We start from the raw sequence: 27,743 nt of genomic DNA on the forward strand, positions 1-27,743 counted from the left end.
TCTTCGCAAACATTTTTATTTACTCTTTGACCTTTGACCCCTGATCACAAAGGCCAAGCTTTCTTTTAACTTGAATTCATACCAGATGTTTTGGACCTTTGACTCACTTCCTCCTTCAAAGACGTTTAGTAATTATGGCAGAACATAACATTTAATGCTTTAAATCTTGTTAGACATTGATGTTTTCTGACTGTAATTCTTGTCTTTTCCATAGTTCTTCTGCTGTGTGTTTGTGGCAGGAAGAGCACCATCACATTCCCTGGGGTCAAACGTAACTCAAGTGGACACACACACACACACACACACACACACACACACACACACATACACACACACACACAGCTGCTTCTACCCCGTGAGGTCCAAGCTGCCTCGTGGTTTTAAACACGTGTTTACTGCTGCTTCCCTATCTTCACTTCAGACCAACTTTTCTCCCACTCATCCAGCGTGTCAGGGCTGATCCCAGGTCAGTTTCCCCCTTTGGGATCACAGCGATCAGGACTGCATGACAAAAAAAGGAGCTGCACTTAGATCTGAAGCTTGATAAGCATGGGGAAGTGAAGCTCTGTAGCTGAATTTACGCAGCCTGGAAGGCATCCTTCTCTCCCTGTAAACAGCTCCACACTGGGACGGGGGCCACAACTCAACAGACCATTGTATTGCGCAATGTGCAGACAGAGATAATTTTTATAGAACGGCATAGCATACAATGTTCAGAGAGAGAGAACTTTTATAGAATAGCATACAATGTTCAGACAGAGGTAAATTTTATAGAACGGCATAGTGTACAACGTTCAGAGAGGTGATTTTTACAGAATGGCCGAGCATAGGTGCATGAAACCTCTTCCACTGCACTCATAGTACTGTCTGTGCAGTCCTGTACCATTTATATGATTAAATGTGAAATTAGATTAGAATTAGAATAACTCCAGAGAAACAGGCTGGACCTGAATTGATTAAACACGGCGGAAAACACGAAGTGGTCAGAATCGCCGGCCCTCACCACCACGACACTCACCTTCTGAGAAAGAGCGGACCTCACAGGACGTGACAGGCGGTCCCCTCTCCAATCACGACCACCGCGACCCCTCATAGCAATGCCACGTAAGTCAGCACGTCGGCTCTTGTGACAGACGCAACAGTGGTGACCTCACTGCCACTGGAGCGAATCGGCACTGCTAGCGATGCAGGCGTGGCTATGTGGCTACGCCCGGCACCCTGTCCCAAGGCACACTGAACTCCAGGAGAATTTACCATAGAGTTATTGGTTTTATGTTTCAGCAGAACATATACCACAGAAAAATACACTGCAACACAAACAAGCAAAAAAGTTGTTAATAAGCACAGCGAAGAATTGGATTTAGATATCCATCTGAAACATTAGTTAAAAAAGTGAAATAAACTAAAATTCCTTTGTAATATTAAAATGAAACATCTTTGTGCTCTGTTCTGCCATTCAAGCTTGGTTAAGTTCATCTGACAATTCTAGATATAAATACAGTAGGGCCAACTACCAAATGTAAAGGAAAATCTAAATATTCTATACATTCTAATAAAGAACATCTACTTGATTTTACACAAAATGTCATTTTTAAAAAAATACAAAACGTAATACTTCTGCATATCCCACAATTTTAAAAGGAGCTCATTATGAAATTTAAACTTATCATTAGTCAAAAACTGTTTTCACCATGAACAGTTTCTTGATCACAAATCACAATCTATTATTTTTAGAATGAACATATAAACACGAGTACCACCTGCTGGACAGGGAACATGTTTTGCACAAGAGAAGAGAGAGAAACACTGGCAGATGACAATGACACAATCGATACACACGCGCCTGTATATGACATGCAACTGGACAGTTGGCCAAAAACGTAAAGAAAAAAAAGAAAAGTAATTCTAATAAAATCACCCCATAAACTTTGGCAGCCTGACAACCAGTGTTGTTCAAATATAGAAAACAAAGGCTTGTGAAATACAAAGGGGCTGGATGGGAGGTGGGCAGGGCTAAAACATCTCTGTCTGGCGTCTCGCAGCCAAGAGAAAGTTCTGGAGTCAGGGGTCAGACGTGATTGTTCTGTTGCATCCTGGGACCTTGTTGGAGTCACGTTTTGCGAATAGCTGTTAGAAATTGGTTGCACCCGGTTCAGCTACGACCTTTAGCTAACTGATCAGAGTATTGTGCGAGTATGTGTGAGTTACGGGCTACGCTGACTACGGGCTTTTCAGCAGTCCAATAACAGTCCAGTACAAGAACCATTTGTGCGTGTCCTGGGCGTAGGAACTTGTAGCTCAGTAGCTTCTCAGAAACGTATGGGGAGTTACTACAGTCCACATGCGTAGCAGAGAACGAGTCCAAGGAACAATGAAAACGGGCAGAAACGGTGACGGTGGATGACACTAACTTGTGTAATCATCGCCCCCTGGTGGCCCAGCGGGTAAAGGCGCCTCTGCCAGTGCCTGGAGGTCAGGAGGAGGGAGGCCGCTGGCGGCGTTCCCCTGCCCGTTTCATGATGTCCACGACATTCCCCCAGGGTCCTTCTCTACCCCTTTGCTAGGGGCGTTCCAGGCGGGTCTCGTGGGAGTAGAGAGAGCAGAGAACACGCTACTCTCGTTGTATGGCTGAAGGTTTGGGGCTGGTGCTTTAAAGTGACATTACCGTGGCATAACTGTGGGCCCAATACCGGCCAGAGACTGCAGCATGTTCCTAGGCTACTTACTGCAAACAGAGGGCGTACGGAAATAAAAGAGAAAGCTTAAACGGCTGCAAAAGAATACAAGCAAAATGGACTGAGATTACCATATACAGCAGGCCGCAGTTGATATGTATTGTTACCCTCGACATTCCAAGAAATGTCACGTGACATTCCGGACCTGGCATTCCGGAGCCAGCCCAGATGTGGAGGGGTGTTAGACTGGAGAACCACAGTGTCTCCCCTTGTAATGCCACTTGATCTGTGCTTTTGTTTCATTTCTGTGACTCCTCCAGGTCTGCAGCTCCTGTTCTTTGCTGATGTTCTACTGCGGTTTGGAAAATAAGTGCCAACACTGCTTAAGATGCCACAGAGATCCTTCTGAATGCTGCACTGCACTTCAGCTGCTTTTAAATGGTCTGCTATCATTTTCCAGGATTTGGAGCGTTCAGTAATTACAGCTGTTATAGGTTTGGGGTCCACGACTAGATTAAGCCTAATCCTTGGTATATGACATTACAGCGACTCCCGTGTTTATAATCCAACATAGTCCAGGGCTCAAATTAATACACTGTTCTTCACTCCAGGTCCTGGAAGGTCAAGTCCCAGCACAGTTAAGAGTTTTCCCACCTTCAGCTCATCTGATCCATGTGGCTGTGTTCACGCCGAATCCCTGAAAGCCAAAGCGCTCTGCCTATAGTTTAATGGTTTTCTTCTTCCAGTACAGTTGGGTGTGCAGGACAGAGGGGATTACATTGGATTAGGAAATCTTGTGTTTTTACATTAAGGAATGGCAAATTTAGCCAAAAGGACTCAGTCACAATAAAACTGTAAAATTTCTGCATTTTGGAATTTTCTCATCCGGGTTCCACCCGCGTATCGGGTGTTTAGCTTTGGAGTCACGCGTGACCGGGGTGGCCTGGTGAAGGCGCCCGCGTCTCACAGGTAGGTGGTGGCCTCTCGGCGCTCGCGCTCCTTGGCGCAAGCCACGGCCAGGCTGATGCAGCGCAGCCACTCCTCGGCGTTGCTCTCGTCGCACGCCTTCAGCACATACGTCTTGGTGTCGGTGAAGATCTCGAAGGCTCGCGGCAGGCCGCGCTCACGCCTCTTCCTCGTCACTACCTTCACGCTCTGCACCTTGCTCAGCTCGATGCCGCTGTCGTCCAGCTCATCCTTCTGGGCCGGGGGGGTTGGGTGAAGGATGGTGGAGCAGGAAGAAACGGGAACAATTACTCATATTGTAACTACGGCGTTCTTGAAGTAATATGTAACTCAGAAATGCCTCTGTTGTGTCACACAAAAGCATGATGTGGCCTTAAAACTATTCAATGCTTCTTTTTTACCTCCTACTGTTCAGCTCGGGAGGAGGGAAATGAAAGAACATCCTCCCATAAGCCCCGTGCTCACGGCTGCACTCCCAGAGGGTCCTGTCTGGTAGATGCGGAGTCTGAGATATTTACCAGTCTGGAGGGGTTTCCAAGAAACCTCGAGGACCTGAAGTCTCCCCGCAAGTCTCAGAGGAACAGCCCACATCCACTCTTCCAGTCCTCCACTTCTTCCTCTCTCTCTCTCTCCCTCTCTCTCTCTGTCTGTCTCTGTCTCACCTCTCTGACACACACAGGGGGGAACTGTTCTGTGCTATCTGCCTGTATTCACTACTCGTGACTGCACACATTACTACCCAGAGATGACCACTTATAAGAACGTGGTAGGAACCGTGCTGCAGCTGTTCCAGTTTCAGGTTAAATAACAATGGTTGCACTGTAAAATGCCAAACTGTTTAGGGACCTTTGAATTTTTGGGATTTTAGGGACCTATGGCCACATGGGAACAGGAACACATGGGGAAGGATTGGGGTTCTGAGAGTTTGGTTCTCTTTGGTGCCCTGTTCTGATAATTGCGATCTTTCTGTTCCTTTTCCTGCTCCAGTGTCTTTCCTTCCTGGGCTGCCTTTCATCTGTAGGGACCGTCAGACACAGGACGCTGCCTCAGCTCACTTCTGTTAAACGATTATATTTGAATGTGAACTTCTGGAGTCTTTGTCAACTTAGTCCCCAACAAGTTTGGTAGAGGGGGGATGACTGAACAGATAAACCAGACCGTCAACAGCCTGAAGCATGTGGGTATAAACACAACAACCGAAACAGAAACAGAACATGTGGCTTACCGGAGGGAAATGTCTGCCACAGCAACAGAGAACAAAGACAGTAACCACCAGAGATGACCTATGTTATATTACCACCACAGAGATGACCTATGTTATATTACCACCACAGAGATGACCTACAATATATTTCCTCAAGTAGTCCTAAATGCAGAGTGCCATTTCAGAGAATTCCGGAGACTGGAGAATGAAACAAAAACATTCCTTTTCCAAGCATTAGAAATGCTTATTAAATTATATTATAAATATAAGCAAAAACGATAAGGTTCATTTATATGTATAAAAGTGCACACCAAATCCTTTGTTTCAACCTGGTTGCCAGCGATTTTTCTGAAACGTGACACTGACACAAAGATGAAAAAAGATTCTACTCTTGAATGGTAAAATTACAGCATCGGTGTCTCACGATAAAATAGTATTCAAAATAGTAATGACAGATGCAAAGCAGGACAGACGAGTGAAAAGAACAGATCTCATTTCATTGTGGCTTGAGCTGGGTGTATTTCCCTATTTTGTTCTTTTGTTCAAATCAAGCAGTCCACATTTTTGGCTTTTCTTGCGAGTGATGACAGTCTAGCCTCTGTCTCTTTTCTTGTGGTTTCCATGGTTTTGATTATGGTGTCTCTTTCTGCACAACCATGCTTTCAGCTCCAAGCTAAAATGTATTCACACCATTTTTGGTCTGGAAGGCCTTAGTTCTCAATAAAAGAGTTGTTCAGTGCATATGCTTTATATAAAGAATAGATTACATTTATACCAAGGCCACTTTACAAAATAAGAACAGATAAAAGTAAGAACATACACACAAAAACACAAAGTGGAGGGTTTTCTATGCAGGGTTACCCCCCATGCTACACCCCCCCCCCACTTCAGGGTGTTAATTTTCATTTTTTCCGATAAAAAGGCATGAGTCATGAAGTTACAGCAATCGTGCCTCATGCTTTTGGAGTACCCCCAGACCCTGTACTAGGTCCCGCATCAGTGAATCCCCCTAAGTGAATCCCCCTAAGGAAATTCAGACCTTTATCACGAGATGAGGTTTTCCACGGGTCCACTGGCTGTCTCATCATGAGTTAATTATGAGAGGTGCACAAAACATTAAGACAAACAACTGCAGGAGTTGTTTGTTATCGGGGGAGGTCACAGGCTGGATGGGAAGCAGGAGGTGGGCAGTTAGCTCACGGCTTTGATGGGATATACGAGGACCTACTGATTTTCCCTTTCGGAAGAGGAGCTGATTGCCGGCGAGAGTGAGGTAGCGCGTTTTCCAGCGCTTCAGGAACTTCCAGCGCACCTGCTTCTCCTTCAGCTTGCCCTCCATGAGCGGCCGACCATCCTGGTTCACGACTGAAACGGCAAAAGCAACATCTCTGCTGTAAAGGCGCAAAAAAAACCAAATCATTTACGGTTCATAGTATATTTCATGTGGTGTGAGAGCCTAACAGCCCAATTACTGCTCCGGTTCTCTCCCTCACACTCCAACATCTGCACACAAAACACATGCTACATTGCTGCTTTACTGCTATGTACGATTATTGCACTGAGGAGATAACACATTCTGGGTCTTCTACCAGATCAATATGTCACAGGAGGTGTTCAACGATGTAAGCTGGCAGGAAATGTGAAGGGGACATTATTTTGCCAGAGACGCTTTTGGATGCAGCCACTGAGTCAGCTCTGCAGTCTTCAAATGCAGACTGAAGACCCATCTGTGGATTGTTTAAATGACCACTGACCCTGCTCCTATGTTGACTAACTAAAACTAATACTCATTGTAGGGTATTGATTATTACACTGATGTTGTCTATTTATTATTACACTGTTGTTGTCAATATACCTTCAATGGTACATTGGACTCTAACCTACTATACTGTAGGTTACTAGGGTGTATTCTGTGAGTAAATGACAAACCACTTTTGTAAGTCGCTCTGAATAAGAGCGTCTGCTAAATATAATATAGAAATGTAAATGTAATTTATAAATATAAATGTAAAGGTAAATGTATTCTTCTCTGGTCCAAGCATACACACCTAACATCCACCAGTTTATGATACGCTAACTCATTGTTGTTCTGCGCTAAACCAAGGATCTTGGTCTTTTAGGGCAAAAACTTAGAATGGGACGTCGTGTGCCCTAGAATACATTCTTTCTCTCATTTTGCTTATAAAGTGCATATTTGTTTAGTGAGTTTAACAAGGCTGTCACAGGCGAGGAACAACACACGTGGATCCTGGGCAAACAAACCTCAACAGATAGAAAACCTCAGTTCACATCTCCACTTTTTATCTTAATGGACTAACTTTTAAACACCATTAATTACTTTAAACTTGTTGATAAACCATTTGGACAAAGAGTGTCCAGAGTGACCAACTTAAAATCCTGTAAACGAGAACTGTTAACGACCCACCGAATAACTAACAGTAAGTGGGTGAACAGGCTGAGGAAACAGACCATACGAGCCAAGTTTTAGAACAGAACCGGGTTCTAGAGCATTGCACTCCAGTTCTAGAATGCTGGAACATTGCTTTGTGGTGTGCCACTCTGGCTCTAGGCTAGTAGCCTTGGGTGGGTCTACGCTAACATGCTCTCACTAGATAAATCAAATCTGTGTTTTGGTGTGCAGATACTCAGCTGCCTCTCCCTCCTGTGAGCTGGCTGTGCCTTAACCAAACAGTAGGGTGACTAAGGGCTCCGTTGATCATCCACACTGGCCAGTTCTAGCAAACAGGAAGTGGGGTTGCAACTCTTCCAGGATCGGCACAAAGAGCTACATTGTCTGCAGGCTTACTTTTTTCCAGGACCGCATAAATCAGGGAAGCAGTCTGATGCTCTTTGATATCCCCGTGTGAGATTAAGAAAGAAAGGACTCTAGGTGCTACCAAACATGTGGACATGCGGACCCCCGCCATTCTAGAACAAAACTGAGTACTAGAGAATTGCTTTGTCATATGCCACTCTCCCTCCATGCTAGTAGCCTTGGCTTCCTGCTAATAGGAGTTGCTGGAAACTTAAAGGTCTAACTGATGTCATTTGGTAGTCTTGGCCAAACGAGCACCATTGGGTCATCCTGTTTGAGGACCAGATCAGCACCCTGTTCTGGAATAACCATGAATTGTGTGCTGGAAATCCCCAAAGTCTGTGGCGTTTTCGTTTTGTACAGATTATTAACTGGTACCGAGCAATATCTCAAAAGTGCTTTATTGGACTTAAAGGACATAATGCATGAACTGACTTGACAATGAAGAATTAATATTAGAACCCGGTTTCTTTATCTCCTACACATGACTCATACAAAACTGGCAACGGTAAATATTGAGTTAGGCTCGACTTTCGGATATGCCCTAAATCTCCACAGTTGCCAAATGAACCTTCCCTCTTCGTCTCCCTCAGTATCCCTGTCTTCTTCCTCTTGTTCTCTCTCTCTATGTGTGCGTGTGAATGATGCATGTAACATGTAAAAAGAACAAAAGGGCAGTCATTAGAGCCATCTGTGCTCTGCATTTTCCAAAAATCTCAGCGCCGATTTGCTAATGAAGAACAACACCAGCGAATCAAACTGCTGTGGACGTAAGGCACTGTGTGCAGAAACCACTGGGTTGCCAACGACGTGGGCAATCCTGGCCAGATCCTGCAGCACAGTCACGTTCTGATCAACCCAGCCGGCACCGAGGGCCCCTCTGAAAGAGCTTCTCCAGTCCCCATCCTTATCTCCAACCTAAGAACTTCCTCATGACCCGTCTAATATCCTGAAAGCCTCAGCCGTTCTGAAGGCCTTCTATGAGGCTTTGAGTTGAAAAAGACCAGAGTCCTGTCGTGAGAGTAAAGCCCACTAACTTCAACCTCTAATGGACCGTATATCTCCTGAGAGGCCCCGAGTCTCCTCAGTCTGCTGCTGTTATAAACCCAGCGTTGTTGATCTTTCTAAAGGTGGGCAGTTTTCATTACTATGGAGAATGTTCCAGAATTCCCTGGGCACTGACGCTGCACTGTTTGGTACATGGTCACCAGAAGGCAGAAGGCATCTGCTGAGAACATGGTTTGCCTCAGCCTCTCCTCGTCTTTCCTGGGCCAGAAGCACGGCCGCTTGCCGCCAAGAAGCCGTGGTTCCAGCTCCACATCAGAAAACAGCAGCTAGAAGTGCATGGGCTGGAAGTCAAGAGATGAACCCACTGGGGAAGCGTGGAGTCTGCCACTCATGGGCCCACGACAACCGCCGCACACGGCCTGCGGGCGCGGACGCGTTTGTGTAAAGATGCCACAGTCTACGGTGCCATGAAAATAAAACAGAACTGAACGGAATAGTCTTCTTAGGACAAAACCATTGAAAAAGTTAACCAATCAAGGGTTTCTGAACGTCTGAGGTGTAACACAGGCGTGCACAGCACTGGGGCGACACAGATATCATCCCTTCAGCCTTCTTCTGTTCTGTGCTCGCTGCTGACGAGTAATCAAAGGGCCCAAAATAAACAGAACAAACTACAATTGTATATTTACACCAAAAAAAGGAAAGTACGCTGAGCCGATCTCCTAGAGATCTCATTATGTTTGTCCTTCATCAGCCCAGGAACGTCTTCCCTTATTGAATCAGGCAACATAACTGCTAACCATCAGACCCAGAGCACTTCCCCTCTGTGTCTCAGAAGGCACAGAACATGGGTAATCTACAGCCCGGAGGTTTCTGCAGATGGTAATGTGGAACAGGTGAAGTATAAAGTTCTCCTTTTGAATTTTGTTGTTTTCAGTAAATATGCCAAGATGTGGGTTGGAACTGATTTATACTGGGACAGGACGCAGACATATATTACAGTTTGGACTTTAGGGTTTAGTGTAGTTACAAACGCTTCAGTATTAAAAGTTGAACTTTGCAAACAATTTATTTTCTTAAAAAAAAAAGCATAGATATCACATGAAAAGCACTGTTAAAACGAATAAACAAAGACAAATTTAACTGCTTCTTTTTTCAAACAATTGTTTATAATCAAATTATTAATATTTTTCACCAACCAAATGGAAATCCAAGTAGAAACCAGAGTTTTTTTTACATGTGACATTGGCCCATATTTACCAAGCCACTCACATCCTTGTGCATAATATGTGTGTTATATTTATGTGTGACATGTGTACTAACGACTTCTCTGTGCTAACCAAATGCAGTGACAATATCCAAGTCATCATCCACTAACACACTGACCCAAGTGGTCTGGGACACGGTGTCTCTGCGGTTCTTTGGCCGTGCAGCTGTAACGTCTCTGGCGCGATAGGCCCCTGAGCCAGACTCCAGAGAGCATCCTCTCTCACTGTGCTTGGCACCGCACCTCGCACACAAAACCAGGACCTCCATTCCGCTGGACCCAAGGCCGGCTGCGCTCTGCGCGCCGCTCGGTAAGCATTCCACACACCCTATTAAAACATCACTACGGCCCCCTCTCAGACATGGAACCCCTCCCACAGGCCACGGACGGCCGGGAGATGACAGCTGTGTGCTCGCGAGCTCGTTTGCTTAACGAGTGTCTGTGGTTTAAAATGGCCCTTTCATTCTGCCTTATAACATCCACTTCCTGTGTAAACAATAATAAAGATTTGTTAATAATAACAAATCTCTCAGTGGCATAAATGGCTACTATCTGGCTATGTCATCAGGTTATTTTTTTAATGGCTCCTCCACTCAAGGCACTGGCCACCAAAGCAAGACATGAGAGGTTCAACAGCTCGAACAAATGTTAAATCCTTCCCCCTAAATATCTGCTCCTTTATAGACCAACTCTGTGCAATCACCGCTACCATCCTAGAACTTTCTACACTGAGACCACGTCTCCATGGATACTGAACTCCTCCTGTGAGCCTACATGCTTTGGCTACAAAGGCCTTGTCCAGAATACTGTAAATTAAAAGTTAAAATAACAATTTACGCATTCTTGGACAACTGGTTTTAACACCACAAATCAAACACCCAACCTCCTCTCCCCTTTATCGCCATAGTTACTAATGTTTTCATAATGGAAGACAATCAGCTCAGAATATTATAAATTTGTTATTATTATGCACAAGTTTGACAAACAAACCAATGCCAGTGATGGATGTTGGATATGCTCCTAGAACACAAAGAACAGTGTTCTTAATGAGATGCTTCTGATGCTTCTGTTTCTTATAACTGAGGTACTGTTTACTTTCCCCAACAAGTTATGATTGAATATAGCAAGAAAATGTATGCTATAATGAGCCCAAAATAATCAAATCTGGTATTTTCTCCAGCCCTGTGCTGAACACACACACACATGCTCACAAATGCTCGCTTATTCACACACAAGCACGCTTACATCTGTCACACGAGGTTGATGCCCAAAAAGCCAATTACCACAAATGAACAGTTCCAGGGGGGAAATGGATATGAATGAGTGATTACAGGATCTGTTCCAGTCAGGCCTTGCTCTCAGCAGGGGTAACCCTCAGGTGACCCTCCTGGCCATGAGACTGCGGGTGCCGAATGAAACCTGACAACTAGTGAGGAACAGGAGGAGAGAGCTCTGCTCTGCTCAGCCTCCCTCGTCAGGGTGCGGGGCATGACTCGCCTCAGCCGCCCTCGTCAGGGGGCGGGGCATGACTCGGCTCAGCCGCCCTCGTCAGGGGGCGGGGCATGACTCGGCTCAGCCTCCCTCGTCGGGGGCGGGGCATGACTCGGCTCAGCCTCCCTCGTCAGCGTGGCTTGGTTCAAGCTGACAACATAGACTCGCCTGCAATCTAAACAAATATAAGCCCCTATTCATTTACCAATGGACAAACTCTTTCCAAAAAAAAACTATTCGCCAACACAGCAAACAAAAACATCTACATCTATGTCTAACCTAGGTAATACATCTAGCACACCTCCTCCCAAATGCTTACAGGAAGTAATATTGTTTGCCAATGCAGTAAGTTAATTTACTCAATTATGCACTTCTAATTAGTACAACTGTTTATAAATAAGTTAAATAAACATATAATTATTTTATAGTGTTCTCATAATGAGAAGTACATATACTGCTTACATTCCAGATGTTTTCACTTGCTAAAATGTCATTTTTGCAGCGAAGGTAACATGAATAATCCCAAATGGAAGTGTCTAGTGAGGAAAATCAGGGAAACTTTCAGAACTGGACACGGATCCTGCAAAAATAATTTCCCAGTCCCCGTGTGACTCATGCTCTCTGGCCATCTCTGAATACAGGTAGCTTTAAAGACATTTTAGTACAAAGTAACAGGCCAAGGCAGATTCATATCCAAGGAAATTGACTAAGCATAGCACCTGTAGTAAGAGCATCTGCCAAATGCTGTCTGCATGTGGGTGCTTGCCAAGAAAAACAACTGATTTACTATCTGATCCAGGTGGGGGAATAAAGGGTAATTCTAAGACACTTTTATTCCAGGGTGCACAACCTTCCTGACACAAAGCGAAGGTGATGTCCATGGCAGAATTCAAGTATAAACTTTATTGAACAGAAAGAAAAACCTCATAAAAAGTGAGTTCACCAGGAAGCAAAACCAAAAACTGAGAAAACTGACAAGGCAACCCGTCACCTAAACTCAGAACTGGCATCTAGACAGAAACAGAGAGTCTTTACAGAGCTCCTTGGTGCTGATGCTGCTTCACAGGCGTGGGGCCTGGGCAGGGCTTGGTCGGGGCTTGGGTAGGCCATGAGCGGAGCCCTCTCGGTTCATAATCCAGAAGAGTCCATCTGGGTTCTCTGCTAGGGGGAAGTCTCTGACCCTTCTGCCTTACTGGGATCTGCAGCCATTGTCTTTGGGCTTCTATCAACAAGGCGACTGTAGTTCCACTTACTGTTAAACACATGATATACTCAGTGTGAACTGTGGGATAGTGGAGGACTCATCTGGGTATCGTTATGACAGTAGATGAAAATGCCCGGCAGGGCATCTGGTGAGCGCTGCTCCGTTGAAGCCGAGGTCAGATGAAATTTCCTAATCTCAGACCATTTTCCATTTTCCATCCTGTCATGTGTTGATGGGAAACTTTGCCCTGATGACACACTGATCCAGGTGTGAGGTGAGGGTGACCTCCAGTGACCTGTTTGCTTCAACGATCGGGAAGTATCACAATGAAGGGACAATGCAGATGCTTAAAGTCCAGCCAAGAACAATATGGCACTGTTTCCATCTGGCACAGTTTCCCTGTCCACTACCATGTCTTTGGCAACTGTGTTGGAGCATAATCACTTTGACATGATCAAGTACTAAGATGCAAAACATTTGACAGTGAACTTAGTGTGTGTAAATATCTGAACATTTCCCAAAAAAACATTATATTTTCTAAACTTTTAAGAGCATCCTGGATTATCCTGCTGCGAGTCAAAAAAAAACCCCTTTTCATCCATGAAAAAACTATTTCAAATCTGGTTTGCCGTTGTTGGTAAATAGCTCAATGCCAAAGGCACTGGTACTTTGCAAAGGATTCAATACTTTCTTATGCCAGACCTCTAGTATCAGTCACATCTGTTTCTCTGGAGAGGTCACAAAGTAAAACAAGCGCAATTATGGGCTCCAGTTGTATGGGATCAAGAGAAAACAAAGACGCCATTCACTAAATAGGCCATGTTCTACTGCTGCTCTGATTTAGCGCTCTCCATTGGGACAGTAGCTCCCACTTCTTTGGCCTCTTCCCTCATCATCTTCTTCTTCTACTATACTACAACTATTACTATAATACTACTACTACTACTACTACTATTACTATAATACTACTACTACTACTACTACTATTATTAATACTACTACTACTATTACTATAATACTACTATTACTACTCCTACTACTAGTACTACTACTACTACTACTACTACTACTATTACTATAATACTACTACTACTACTATTAATACTACTACTACTATTACTATAATACTACTATTACTACTCCTACTACTAGTACTACTACCACTACTACTATTAATACTACTACTACTATAATACTACTACTCCTACTACTACTATTAATACTACTACTACTATTACTATAATACTACTATTACTACTCCTACTACTAGTACTACTACTACTACTACTACTACTATAATACTACTACTACTACTACTACTACTATTAATACTACTACTACTATTACTATAATACTACTATTACTACTCCTACTACTACTATTAATACTACTACTACTATTACTATAATACTACTATTACTACTCCTACTACTAGTACTACTACCACTACTACTATTAATACTACTACTACTATTACTATAATACTACTACTACTACTACTACTACTACTACTACTATTAATACTACTATTACTATAATACTACTACTACTACTACTACTATTAATACTACTACTACTATTACTATAATACTACTCCTACTACTACTACTACTACTACTATTAATACTACTACTATTACTATAATACTACTCCTACTACTATTACTATTACTATAATACTACTCCTACTACTACTACTACTATTAATATACTACTACTACTACTATTAATACTACTACTACTACTATTACTATACTACTACTACTACTATTAATACTACTACTACTACTATTAATATAATACTACTACTATTACTATACTACTACTACTACCATTACTATACTACTACTACTACTATTAATACTACTACTACTACTATTAATATAATACTACTACTACTATTAATATACTACTACTACTACTACTACTATTAATACTACTACTACTACTATAATACTACTCCTACTACTACTACTATTAATACTACTACTACTATTACTATAATACTACTCCTACTACTACTACTACTACTACTATTAATACTACTACTATTACTATAATACTACTCCTACTACTATTACTATTACTATAATACTACTCCTACTACTACTACTACTATTAATATACTACTACTACTACTATTAATACTACTACTACTACTATTACTATACTACTACTACTACTATTAATACTACTACTACTACTATTAATATAATACTACTACTATTACTATACTACTACTACTACCATTACTATACTACTACTACTACTATTAATACTACTACTACTACTATTAATATAATACTACTACTACTATTAATATACTACTACTACTACTACTACTATTAATACTACTACTACTACTATAATACTACTCCTACTACTACTACTATTAATACTACTACTACTATACTACTACTACTACTATTAATACTACTGCTGCTACTACTACTACTATAATACTACTCCTACTACTACTACTACTATTAATATAATACTACTACTATTACTATAATACTACTACTCCTACTACTACTACTATTAATACTACTACTACTATACTACTACTACTACTCCTACTACTCCTACTATTAATACTACTACTACTATTACTATAATACTACTACTCCTACTCCTACTACTATTAATACTACTACTACTATTAATACTACTACTACTATACTACTACTACTACTACTCCTACTACTCCTACTATTAATACTACTACTGCTATACTACTCCTACTACTACTCCTACTACTCCTACTATTAATACTACTACTACTATACTACTACTACTATTAATACTACTACTACTACTATTACTATAATACTACTACTACTACTACTATTAATACTACCACTACTATTACTGTAATACTACTCCTACTACTATTAATACTACTACTACTACTATTACTATAATACTACTCCTACTACTCCTACTATTAATACTACTACTACTATTACTATAATACTACTATTACTACTCCTACTACTAGTACTACTACTACTACTACTACTACTACTACTACTATTAATACTACTACTACTATTACTATAATACTACTACTACTACTACTACTACTACTACTACTATTAATACTACTACTACTATTACTATAATACTACTCCTACTACTACTACTACTATTATTAATACTACTACTATTAAAAAGTAACTAGGCGTATTTCCCGGATGCAACTAAGGGGCTGAGCAGTCTCTAAGGAACTGACCAGTCTCTAAGGAGCTCTAATCTCTCCATTGAAATGGACTATGAGCTTCAGAGAGCTACGAGCCAACGTAACCATTAAAATCCCATGCCTTCTCTTCAGGTTAGAAGCCTTCAACCTGACTTTGATGGACAGAGGTTCCACGATTTTAGAAGAGTGCTTCCTTGAAATCACTTCAGGTTCATGACTAAGCTGTAAACCTATGAGGACTAATATCAGCTTCAATGACAAGTTCACTGGCATTTTCCCTCGTTTCGCCCATCGCGTGATCCGTAGTCTGCACGGGAAGTCAAACCGGAATCTTTACCTGTGGCCTTCTCGGGATTGTTGCACATGAAACACAGCCATTCGCCTTCCTCCTCGCTGTAGCCAAAGAGATCAAAGAATCGAACCTCCTCCAGGTGGATCTGAATCCTGTCCAGGTCCTTGAACAGAGAGGCAGAACATAAAAGTACCAGGGTGAGAGCAGCACGAAGGGCTGGATAGAGAATAAAAACAAATGGCGAAAAAGAGAGAGAAAAAGTAACAGGTTAGGCAGATGAGCTCCGTTGGCAGTGCTTCAGTTTCAGTCGCTCTCAGGCACAGCAGTTTGGCCATCCTCACTGAGCAGCACAGTACCACGCGGCCTTATGGGGAAAATTAGAAAAGAACAAACACTCAAAATAACAATGACAAATCACTTGGAATATGAGTGTCTATCACCACAGACGTTCCAATCTGTATCTCAACTGCATTAAACAAAATTAGAGAAATACATGAGTTTTAAGTGTTCTGTTGTGTTTTGTACAACAGCACAACCTTGATAAATATTGCTTGGAAACCAAAGTGTCCAGACGGGTCTTATGGTGTGTGCTCAAGTTCTTAGAACTGTAGGTTCCATTTTTATAGTATGTGAAAGGTTCCATGTGGCATTTCCGACGTTCATAACTTTCAGAATCCATAACATCTTTCATCATAAAGACGCTGCTTGAAGCTAATTAAACACTTCATCTAAGCTCACCAGATGTGGCCCCGTGAAGGAGCCAGTTGCCAAGACGCAGGGCTCACAACGTTGTTAGGACGTGATGCATTTGCAGAGAAATCAAAACCAGTACATAAAGTTATCACGTTTAGCCAAATTATTTCAGAAAAGAAATGTCACAAACATCCTGTGGAAGGGTTAGGAGGAACCCTTCAGCACAATTCCAAGAAGCTAATTTCCTCTGGCACACACGTCTGTTTTCCCCTGGAGAAGAGATCCACCATTATGCGTCTTTCTACATGTTCCCTAAGATTCACCTCTATCTACTGCTTGTTTTGGCCCCAGATACTCTCCATTAAGCAACTGCACAGTCATCCCCGATGTAGCAATTTGGTGTGGCTTGCTTGAAGGCACAATGGCAGTAGCCATGGACTGGGACCACGGTCACGACCTCATGAGTCATAGCCGAGCGTTCTGGTTGGTGGTGAACTATGCAGCATCCCTTAGGGATGCAACATTAGTCACCTTCAGACTCACAGACGAGGAGATTGGAGAAATGGATGGTAATGGTTCCTTTCAGAGCATTCTTTCAGAGCATGACACAGCAATATTACCTGTCTCACAGATCGCTAAAAAAAACAAGACCATATTCCTCTTCCATTCCACAAAGTCGTTATAAAGAGTCAGGGAAGAAGTCCCACTAGGTGGACTGGGATATTGTTACGAGTTGCAGCTGAGTGCTAATCTATCCAGAGAGAGTTTAGCAAGCGCGATGTCCTGTGAGGCTACACATGATATGCTGTGTTTAAACCTGGGGGTACTCTAACAGATCATAAAGTTTAATCCTCACACTCCCCGAGGGAAATGCCAAGAATGCTTGGGGTTCGTCTGTTGGCAAAACACGACAGAGATTATAGACGGACCATCCAGCAATCCACTTTACAGCTTCTGTTAATATTTGCCTGGAGATTGATGTAGTTCACTGCAGAATTCACCTCAGACTATCTGAATTAGTTGGAGACGGCATATCACCATTTGTTTACAAAAAAGCACCATTGCAAACCCTAAACAATGGTACCGTGCATGCACTGTGCATGTATTGTGCAGGTACTGTGCTTCATGAAGCTGGGGGTAACAGAATGACCCAGACTAAAGCAGGACCATGTGTGGGAAAGAGAATGGGTTACTGTGTAAAAGAAAACTGAGTATTTTCTACCTGTTACAAATCTGTCAGTGACACAGCTTACACTCTCCACCATTAGGCGGGAGGAGGGGTGGGGGTCTGATGAGGTTCGTGTTTCCTGGCTGACGACAGGGTTCAAAATATGCCACAGCTGTCTAAGCTTTGATCAGAATCGTTGTGTTTGCACAAAAAGTATCACACTCCGTCCATGGAGAGTTCAGCAGAGACAGGCTGACATGAACGGGCTTCTTGCCTCAAGGCTCTGGCGCTTGGCGCACAGCAGGCTCCCTGGACTTCGAGCCTGAGCACTTTTCATGGTCATTTTGCTCTTCATGGCATACACCCAAAGCAAGGGTTCCACAGGCCTGCTCCACTTTGCTCAGGTGTCGCGCAAACTCGTTCAGGTGCGAACAGATGTGTGGACTGACAGGAGGAGTGTGTGAGGAAGCTGTGTGAGGTCTGCAGGCCCCGGGCTCTGGATTTCTCATTGCCCAGACAAGGAGCGCTGGTGCTGTTGGTAGCTTTCACATGCTAATCAACGCAATTATTCAAGCACGCATGTGGTCGTCCTCGGTATTATAACAATCATCACCATTACCGCGAAGAATCTTGATGCGCATGGGCCCTCAGTTTTCCCTCCAACATATGCACATGTTGTGAAAAAGACCCCTAACAGAGGTTGTCATTCCCGGAAAGCTGATGAAATCCTGAGCAAGTTAAATGTATGCACATGAGGTAATGGTATTGAAATCCTCAACAATGCTCCGCTTGCCAAAGTGAGTTGGGGGCTTGTTTTATATAAAGACCAGCAAGTACAGCTGCGGCATCTGTGTTAGGGTAAATCCATCAGTCTGACACTATATGCGCCATACGGTAGGTAGGAAGGTCATCCCACACGGCCTACTCTATGCATCACTCTCCTTAAACCATGATCAACACTGTGCAGGGCAGCTTGACTAGCAGTGTCACTCGCTGTAGGGATTTGACGTATGCATGGATGACTACTGGGATTGAGAGACAAAACTGCAGTAAGCGTCAACAAAAAATGCCCAGCAGGGGTTTATCTCGCACGATACCTGTTAACGGCAATTCCATCATGGGTTACTTGTTTATAGTTGGATGTTTATTGTAGGAACCTTTGGAAACAGAACTGCTGGTTAAATGTCTCTAGCTGGCAACTGGACGCGGTGAAATCACAATTCTTAGACAATCATACATCCTTCTGCCAGATGTGCTCATAACAGGCAGACGTTTGCTTCTGCCACAGAGCAACATTTTACTAAATCAACAGATGTGTCTCTTGGAAGAATCAGTTGCTGTTAGTTGCTGATTTGCAAATTTGATTTGGCACGCAGGCGACAGGAATTCCCGGCGAGCACATGAACACAACAGGAATGTGTGTGATCTTCCCGCTACCAGCTAGTATACCATTGACTCAGAGTGACTCAGCACAGGAAGTGACGAAGAGCAAACCACAGATCACTTTGTTGTAATCACTTCAGACCACTTGATCAAGCCAGGACAACAAAGCTTTATTAAGACCTAATGTGAAGTGGTTATGGATGTCCCAGGGGACATGAGTGAGCACACTCTAGGTGTTGAATTTATATACTGAGGTTTTTGCTGTGTGGTTTTACTGGAGGCATCTTTGGGGGAATTTCAGGGATATTTCAGGGGTATTTCCCATTATATTTATATATCTTGGGGGAGATAAACCTTTCCTCTTTCTCCCTCAGTGATCCAAACAGTTGATCAGACCCGACCGGATCAACAGAACTACAGCAGTCTTGATACTGATAAGGAAACCACATTTCAACTACTTCCACCACGTCGGAAGCCAAAAGGCCCCTGTGTGCAGGCCAGGAAGGTCAGGGTTGCTGGAGGAGGAGCAGAGCCCAGGGGAGCAGAGTCCAGGGGTAGAAGAGCCAAGAGGAGCAGAACCCAGGGGAGCAGAGGCCAGGGTAGTAGAGGCCAGAGGAGCAGAGGCCAGGGTAGTAGAGCCCAGAGGAGCAGAGGCCAGGGTAGTAGAGGCCAGAGGAGCAGAGCCCAGAGGAGCAGAGGCCAGGGTAGTAGAGCCCAGAGGAGCAGAGGCCAGGGTAGTAGAGCCCAGAGGAGCAGAGGCCAGGGTAGTAGAGCCCAGAGGAGCAGAGGCCAGGGTAGTAGAGGCCAGAGGAGCAGAGGCCAGGGTAGTAGAGCCCAGAGGAGCAGAGGCCAGGGTAGTAGAGCCCAGAGGAGCAGAGGCCAGGGTAGTAGAGCCCAGAGGAGCAGAGGCCAGGGTAGTAGAGCCCAGAGGAGCAGAGGCCAGGGTAGTAGAGCCCAGAGGAGCAGAGGCCAGGGTAGTAGAGCCCAGAGGAGCAGAGGCCAGGGTAGTAGAGCCCAGTCTTTCTCTCCGATCAGCCGTTCCTGCCAAAATTTAAACTTGAAGCCCACAATGCTGAGGGGCGTCCTTCCCTTCTCCTGCTGCAAAACTATATCCACTCTGTCCACTTGTGGAGTATCCTGTTCCTTCCTTTCTCTCTCTCTCTCTCTCTCTCTCTCTCTTTCCTGCTCTGTCTAATGTGCGCATACACATCCACTAAGCTTCTTATCAACTCCACAGTAAATACACTCTGAAATGAAAACAATGGAAGCTTTGTAAGGTCTCCGCATGGCAACGCAGACTCATTTTTCTACCTCTTCCATGCTATAATCTGTCACTGCCAAAACGACATGCTTCTAATGCCTTCAAGATGGTGGTGAGAGTAAATTCCACACAGACCTCCAGCGGTCCCTCCCCGTCTTTTAATCAGGAAAACTCTCCTTGTATGAAGATGTACGGCCCCTTGCAGCATACCAAGGAATGCTCCTGCAAATGGGAATGATTCATCTCACTCTCTCTTCCATGGAAAGAAACTGTCTCTCTGTGTCATTAAAAAATCATCATACAGTTTTGAATGGTCCAAGGGGACACCACTGAAATTTGTGCGCGCCTGTGTGTGGTTGTGTGTGTCCATGTGTTTTGTGTGTTTGTGTGTGTGTATGTATGTGTTTTGTATGTGTGTGTGTATGGTTTTATCATGCCCCCATAATTCCCTATTCTCTCTCAGTAGACCATTCAAGTCTCACCAGCAGACAAGCTCTGTTTATGTTGGAAGGGAATTTCAGCAATAACAATAACAACAACAACAACAATAATATAATTATAATAATAATAAGACAATAATATGCCTTTCCCATGGAAAGGCTTGGCGCACCAAACCGTACAAAACCGTCCTCTTCCATTTTAAAACGGATCACAGGTGACTCTTGTTTGTCATTAGCTTGATATGCTTAATGTGTTTCAGCCTGCCTCCATGTGTGTGTGCTCTGTAAAGCTGTTTGCTCTTGTGTGTGTGTGTGTGTGTGTGTGCGCGCGCGCGCGTGCGCGCTCTGTAAGGCTGTTTGCTCTTGTGTGTGTGTGTGTAATGCTGTTTGCGCTTGTGTGTGTGTGTGTGTGTAATGCTGTTTGCTCTTGTGTGTGTGTGTGTGTGTGTAATGCTGTTTGCTCTTGTGTGTGTGTGTGTGTGTGTGTGTGTGTGTGTGTATAATGCTGTTTGCTCTTGTGTGTGTGTGTGTGTGTGTGTATAATGCTGTTTGCTCTTGTGTGTGTGTGTGTAATGCTGTTTGCTCTTGTGTGTGTGTGTGTGTGTGTGTAATGCTGTTTGCTCTTGTGTGTGTGTGTGTGTGTGTGTGTGTATAATGCTGTTTGCTCTTGTGTGTGTGTGTGTGTGTGTGTGTGTATAATGCTGTTTGCTCTTGTGTGTGTGTGTGTGTGTGTGTATAATGCTGTTTGCTCTTGTGTGTGTGTGTGTGTGTGTGTGTAATGCTGTTTGCTCTTGTGTGTGTGTGTGTGTAATGCTGTTTGCTCTTGTGTGTGTGTGTGTGTGTGTAATGCTGTTTGCTCTTGTGTGTGTGTGTGTGTGTAATGCTGTTTGCTCTTGTGTGTGTGTGTGTGTAATGCTGTTTGCTTTTGTGTGTGTGTGTGTGTAATGCTGTTTGCTCTTGTGTGTGTGTGTGTGTGTGTGTGCTCTGTAAGGCTCTTGTGTTTGTCTGTGTGTAATGCTGTTGTGTGTGTGTGTGTGTGTGTGTGTGTGTGTGTGTGTGAGTGCACGCGCGCTCTGTAAGGCTGTTTGCTCTTGTGTGTGTGTGTGTGTGTGTAATGCTGTTTGCTCTTGTGTGTGTGTGTGTGTGTAATGCTGTTTGCTCTTGTGTGTGTGTGTGTGTGTGTGTGTGCTCTGTAAGGCTCTTGTGTTTGTCTGTGTGTAATGCTGTTGTGTGTGTGTGTGTGTGTGTGTGCCCGCGCGGTCTGTAAGGCTGTTTGCTCTTGTGTGTGTGTGTGTGTGTGTGTAAAGCTGTTTGCTCTTGTGTGTGTGTGTGTGCTGTGTAAGGCTGTTTGCTCTTGTGTGTGAGGTGTGTAAGGCTGTTTACTCTTGTGTGTGCAGTGTGTAAGGCTGTTTACTCTTGTGTGTGCAGTGTGTAAGGCTGTTTACTCTTGTGTGTGCAGTGTGTAAGGCTGTTTACTCTTGTGTGTGCAGTGTGTAAGGCTGTTTACTCTTGTGTGTGCAGTGTGTAAGGCTGTTTACTCTTGTGTGTGCGGTGTGTAAGGCTGTTTACTCTTGTGTGTGCGGTGTGTAAGGCTGTTTGATCTTGTGTGTGTTCTGTGTAAGGCTGTTTGCTCTTGTATTCTCTCAATCTTTAGCCTATGTCTGTGCCTATGTTCTCCTGACCTTCAGGGTTAGGGTTAGGGTTAGGGTTAGTCCTTTAAAAGTAGAACAGAGAATAAATCACATGACCAGTCAGAGGCCAGGGTGGCGTCACGGCAACACAAGGACCTTTTTTTACCTTCAAAAAGGAAAGGTTTATGAGTTTAGGTAAATAGACTCCTGTCATGCACCAAGTGTGTGTCCGTGCGTGTGTGTGTGTGTGTGAAAATAATAATGTGTGGACACTTGCTTATTTTTTTTCCCGTTTTAACACAAACTGCAGGGTATGTTGGAAATGTTAAGAGAGACAATAACGTTATTTTTGGTTACTGACGTTATTTTGTTGAAGTTACGTACAGAAGTATACAAATCATAGGTTCATTGGGAAGTGTACTTAAACATAGCAGTGTGGAGGCCCAGTGGTTAGCAGTGCAGCCTCACTGCTCCTGTAGCCTGTGTGGAGTAAGCCTGACCTCCCTGTGCTGGTCACCCGACGTGTTTGTGTGTGTGTGTGTGTGTGTGTGCGTGTGTGTGTGTGTAATGCTGTTTGCTCTTGTGTGTGTGTGTGTAATACTGTTTGCTCTTGTGTGTGTGTGTGTGTGTGTGTGTGTGTGTGTGTGTGTGTGTGTGTGTGTGTGCGTGTGTGTGTGCGTGTGTGTGTGTGTGTGTGTGTGTGTGTGTGTAATACTGTTTGCTCTTGTGTGTGTGTGTGTGTGTGTGTGTGTGTGTGTGTGTGTGTGTGTGTGTGTGTGTGTGCGTGTGTGTGTGCGTGTGTGCGCGCGCGCGCGTGATGAACTGGCGTCCTGTCCAGGGTTGGTTCCTGCCTTGTGTTCTGTTCTGTTGGGATAGGCGCTGCCCCCATGACCCTGGACTGGATTAAGTGGTTTAGAAGATGAAAAGAAAAAAGTGTGTGCGCTTCAGTATGTTCATATGTGTGCACATGGCCGTGTGCCAGACGTAAACATCCCATATGGTTAGCACAAGCTATGAACACACACACTCAAGAAAGCTGCAGGTAACAGATGTGTTCTACTACTGGTGTTGATCATATCCAGATCTGACATTCTGGTTAAGATAATGTATGACAGGATGACCGAAGAACAGCACAGAATCTTAAAGGCTCTTGTGAACTTTGACCTCAGAGCATGTTTGGTGATTGTTATTGTGGTGAGTCCTGTAATGCTGTCAGAGTTGAGCCTCCAGTGTGGTCATTTCTGTAGCGCCTCAGTAGGACTATCGGTGTGTGTTGTGTTGAGCCCCTTATTAGCTGATCTGTGGATTTAACAAGCATGGAAATACAGACTGGTAGTCTTCACGTCCTAATGTTACATCAAGAGGACTTTGAGTTAGTCCTGTTTGGAACTCTTATTTTGAAATACCTGATAAATATTGTTAGGTCAACGGAGAGGTGAGGGATTATAGGTTAGAAGTGAAGTATGCAGAGCAAACAGGAAGTGAGGGGTCACTTGTGATGCGTCAGGTGCTTTCGGGACATGTGATGAGTGAAAGGGTCAAATGATCTTATGCAAATTATTAAATGCAAATGAGCACACGCAAAATTAGAAGTCTCGGTGTCCCCCTTGTCTGGGCAGTGGTTTTGAGAGGGAGGCTACATGGGCAGAGAGAGCGCGCGAGAGCGAGAGAGAGAGAGAGAGAGAGAGAGAGACAGAACAATAAAGAAAGAATGGTGGAGAAACAAGAGAGAGGAGGAGAAATGTCAAGAGGAAGAGAGTAAAGGTGAGAGGAAAACAGGGGTGGAGGGGGGTGTGTACCTTCTTCTGTGGGGACGCACTCTGAGTGACAGCCAGCTCAAAGCTGTGTCCTCCCTTCAGCTGGGCCTGCTCCCACAGTCTCCGGAGCTGCTGCACACACACATCCTCGCAGCTCAGCGGGTTACTGCTCTTACTCTGCAGGTCACACACACACACACTCTCCCCATCAGTGTATGCACCATCAGTACACATGTGCGTGCACACACACACACACACGCACACACACACTCTCCCCATCAGTGTATGCACCATCAGTACACATGTGCACACACACACACACGCGCACACACACACACACACACACACTCACCCCATCAGTGTATGCACCATCAGTACACATGTGCACACACACGCGCACACACACACGCGCACACACACACACACACGCGCACACACACACGCGCACACACACGCACACACACTCACCTGCATTGCGAGCAGCATGATTTGTATCCAGAGGTGGGGCTGGCGGCTGCACACAGAGAAGCTGGACTTCCCATACAGACAGTAATGACCCTTGAGTGGGCAGGAGAAGGACAGCTTAGCCACACAGCCTCGCTGGGAGTCTGCAACACACACCCACACCAAGGGCTTACTGGACACTGTCTGTAGACCATGTCACTCAGGAAGATGTGCTTTCACACACACACACACACACACGCACACACACACACACACACACCTCCACATACCTTAGAGGACCCATCATTTGTCCCCACTCCTAATGTCTCATCCCTCCACCTCACAGAGGAAGAGGAGCAGCTTGGCAGTTTCACGCAGCAGAGTCACCACATAACCCTGACAACAGTGAGATCACTTCCTCTCTAGAGATCACATGATCTCTCCAAGGATTAACCACTGGGGCCGATCTTACACACACACACACGCTCAGTGCAGTGATGTCAGTCTGAGTTCACCCTGCTGCTTAGGGCAAGGTGCTGACTGGCCTCTGCCCTCTTAATGTGGCAGTAAGGACGTTTTGGAAGATAAACAGATCTGAGTGTTCAAAGGGCGGCAATGACCGAGCCCGACCTGAGCAGTCTGGAAGCAGGAAGCTACCTGAAGGACACGTGTCACGGTCAACGCAAAGATGTTCACATGGGGCCTGCTGTGTGTGTGTGTGTGTGTGTGTGTGCATGTATCTATATGTGTGCATGCGTGTATGCATGTGGATAAGTGTGTGTGTGTGTGTATGTGTTTGCATGAGTGAGTGTCTGAATGTGTGTCTGCATATCTGTGTTTGTGCGTGTGTCTGTGTGTGTGTGTGTGTGCGCGCATGTGCGTGTGTGTGTCTGTATATCTGTGTGTGTGTGTGTGTGTGTGTGTGTGTGTGTGTGTGTGTGTGTGTGTGTGTAAGATGGTTCTGTTTAGGGATGGATCTGACCCTGCTGGTGACCCCGCTCCTCCGCCCTGCAGATGCTCAGGCTGCCATAATCCCAGCGGGGCCACACATCAGTCGTGAGAGGACATGCCGAGTCCTTCCACTTTCCCTTCACTTCTTCCATCCCAGCTGTGGTAGTTTTGTTTGGTTTTTTTTATCCGATGCTATCAGTGCCGCAGCAGGAACTAATAAGCACTGTGGACATGTTGCCTGCGTGTCAGCTGTAAATATCGGAGGGAGATCAAAGCAGAAACCCATGGCTGGCGTCTCCCTGCTGTGTGGCTTGTAAAAGTTCTCCGAGCTCAGGCTAGCTACGTTCGGAGAGCGGAGCGTATTAGTGGATGGTGCAGGGCCGCAGTAATTACTGCCAGGCCGGGGCGCGTGGTGTGCAGCGGGCGCCGTGACGTGCCAGCCCGGTCCAGCCTGGCGGCACGGGTGACGTGAACACACAGTCACGAGGTTGCCGTCCGACAGCGCTGCATATTAAAGAAATCCCACTAATGGGGAGTAAACAGAATATTCAGACGTAGTTTGATTTAAGGGACTTTTTAAACCAACCACAACAGCCGTGTGGATGGCAGCGGATGGGTTAACAAAAAAAGGGGGGGGGGGGGGGGGGGTAAAAGGCACAGGTTCAGCAGTGGGAGTGGAAACACCGACGCTGAGAAAACATGGAAAATTTTACGTTCCGCAAAATGCCAGACGGCAGAAGAAAGAAGGCCGAAGACAGACTCTTGATTGCTTGGTGACGTCAGACACGCACGTGGCTACGCACCAGTGCTCCCAGCACACGATCAGTCTCTATCTGCTGACACATCTGCCTCGAATATTATCTTCACTTCAAAATATTACCTTCATTTTAAAATATTACTTTCACTTTCCGTATGGACTGGAGTGTATGATTTAACTCGGTGCCTCCTGCCACCACACACACACACACACACACACACACACACACACACACACACAGGCTGATGAATTAGCTTCCTTATTCTCTGTAGGGGAGATACTAAGTTGCATGAAAGTGCAGAACAGCATGTGTGTGGTAGTGAGGGTGTGAAGGTAGCATGTGAAAGTGGCTCCTCTGAGGCCCCGCTGCTGAGAGATCTACGACACCCCACAACCAGCGCGTTCACCATGCTTCCCAACAGCTCTCAAATACAATAACTAGTACCAGTAATTGCGCTTACCTACAACACACAAGTACTACAGTAGAATGAGATGCTGCTGAATTTTGCCCACTGTGAGTAGTTTTTACTTGAAATTGACCAAAATTGACCAAATCTGTAATAACATGAAAAAATTCCAAGCAGTGCGAATGCTGAGACATCAAAACACGCGATGTTTGGTTATACCTTCAATGGTGCATTGGTCCGGTATGGGGATCTGTTTGATCATCTCCGAGCAGAACGCTCTGATCTTCTCCATGTTGTCGCGGAGGTGTGTCCAGAGGCGGTCACCCTCCTGAGGAACCGCCCCCTCCATATGTCCAGCCTCCGCATACGAGGCCATGTTGGAGGGAGGGTGTCTTTCCGTGGGGTCACTGTGCTTCTCCTGCACAAGGGAGACAGGCACGCCGGTCTCTGGGCCGAGGGCGTGGTCGTTCAGGTGGTGCTCTGTGCTTTGCTCCACCCCTTCTCCATCCAGGGTGCCGTCGGGATTAGTGGAACGTGAACATGCAGCACGAACAGCCAAGCTCTTTGACCTGAGAGAGAGACAGAGAGCGGGAGATAAAACACTTTATTACTTATGGCTATTAGAACCATTATCTTCATGTTCCACAAAATTATTTGCTTCGGCAAAATTGTTCCTGATACAGTGAATTGAGAGAGAGAGAGAGAGAGAGAGAGAGAGAGAGAGAAAG

The 27,743-nt window shown here is 44.7% G+C and overlaps 1 protein-coding gene across 7 annotated transcripts in view; it reads right to left on the reverse strand.

Annotated features, from left to right (window-relative positions):
• Window positions 1-27,743, reverse strand: part of veph1 (ventricular zone expressed PH domain-containing 1) — a 63,349-nt gene continuing 35,606 nt past the window's right edge. Inside the window, exons 9-15 of one of the 7 annotated variants that reach the window (XR_004775868.1) lie at window positions 27,235-27,584; window positions 24,925-25,064; window positions 24,499-24,633; window positions 16,169-16,286; window positions 6,074-6,210; window positions 1,019-3,875; window positions 1-501 (exon numbers count right to left, since the gene is read on the reverse strand). Coding sequence is in view for 5 of the 7 variants with exons in the window: in XM_035525138.1 (XP_035381031.1) it covers window positions 3,639-3,875; window positions 6,074-6,210; window positions 16,169-16,286; window positions 24,499-24,633; window positions 24,925-25,064; window positions 27,235-27,584 (1,117 nt within the window). In the remaining 2 variants the exon portion in view is untranslated. Of the gene's footprint in view, window positions 3,876-6,073; window positions 6,211-12,321; window positions 12,933-16,168; window positions 16,488-20,330; window positions 20,851-24,498; window positions 24,634-24,924; window positions 25,065-27,234; window positions 27,585-27,743 lie in introns of those variants that run through there. The other 6 variants (XM_035525139.1, XM_035525138.1, XM_035525140.1 and 3 more) reach the window with 6 other exon arrangements.

This window comes from Electrophorus electricus, chromosome 4, assembly GCF_013358815.1.
Source record: "Electrophorus electricus isolate fEleEle1 chromosome 4, fEleEle1.pri, whole genome shotgun sequence".
NCBI lineage: Eukaryota > Metazoa > Chordata > Actinopteri > Gymnotiformes > Gymnotidae > Electrophorus > Electrophorus electricus.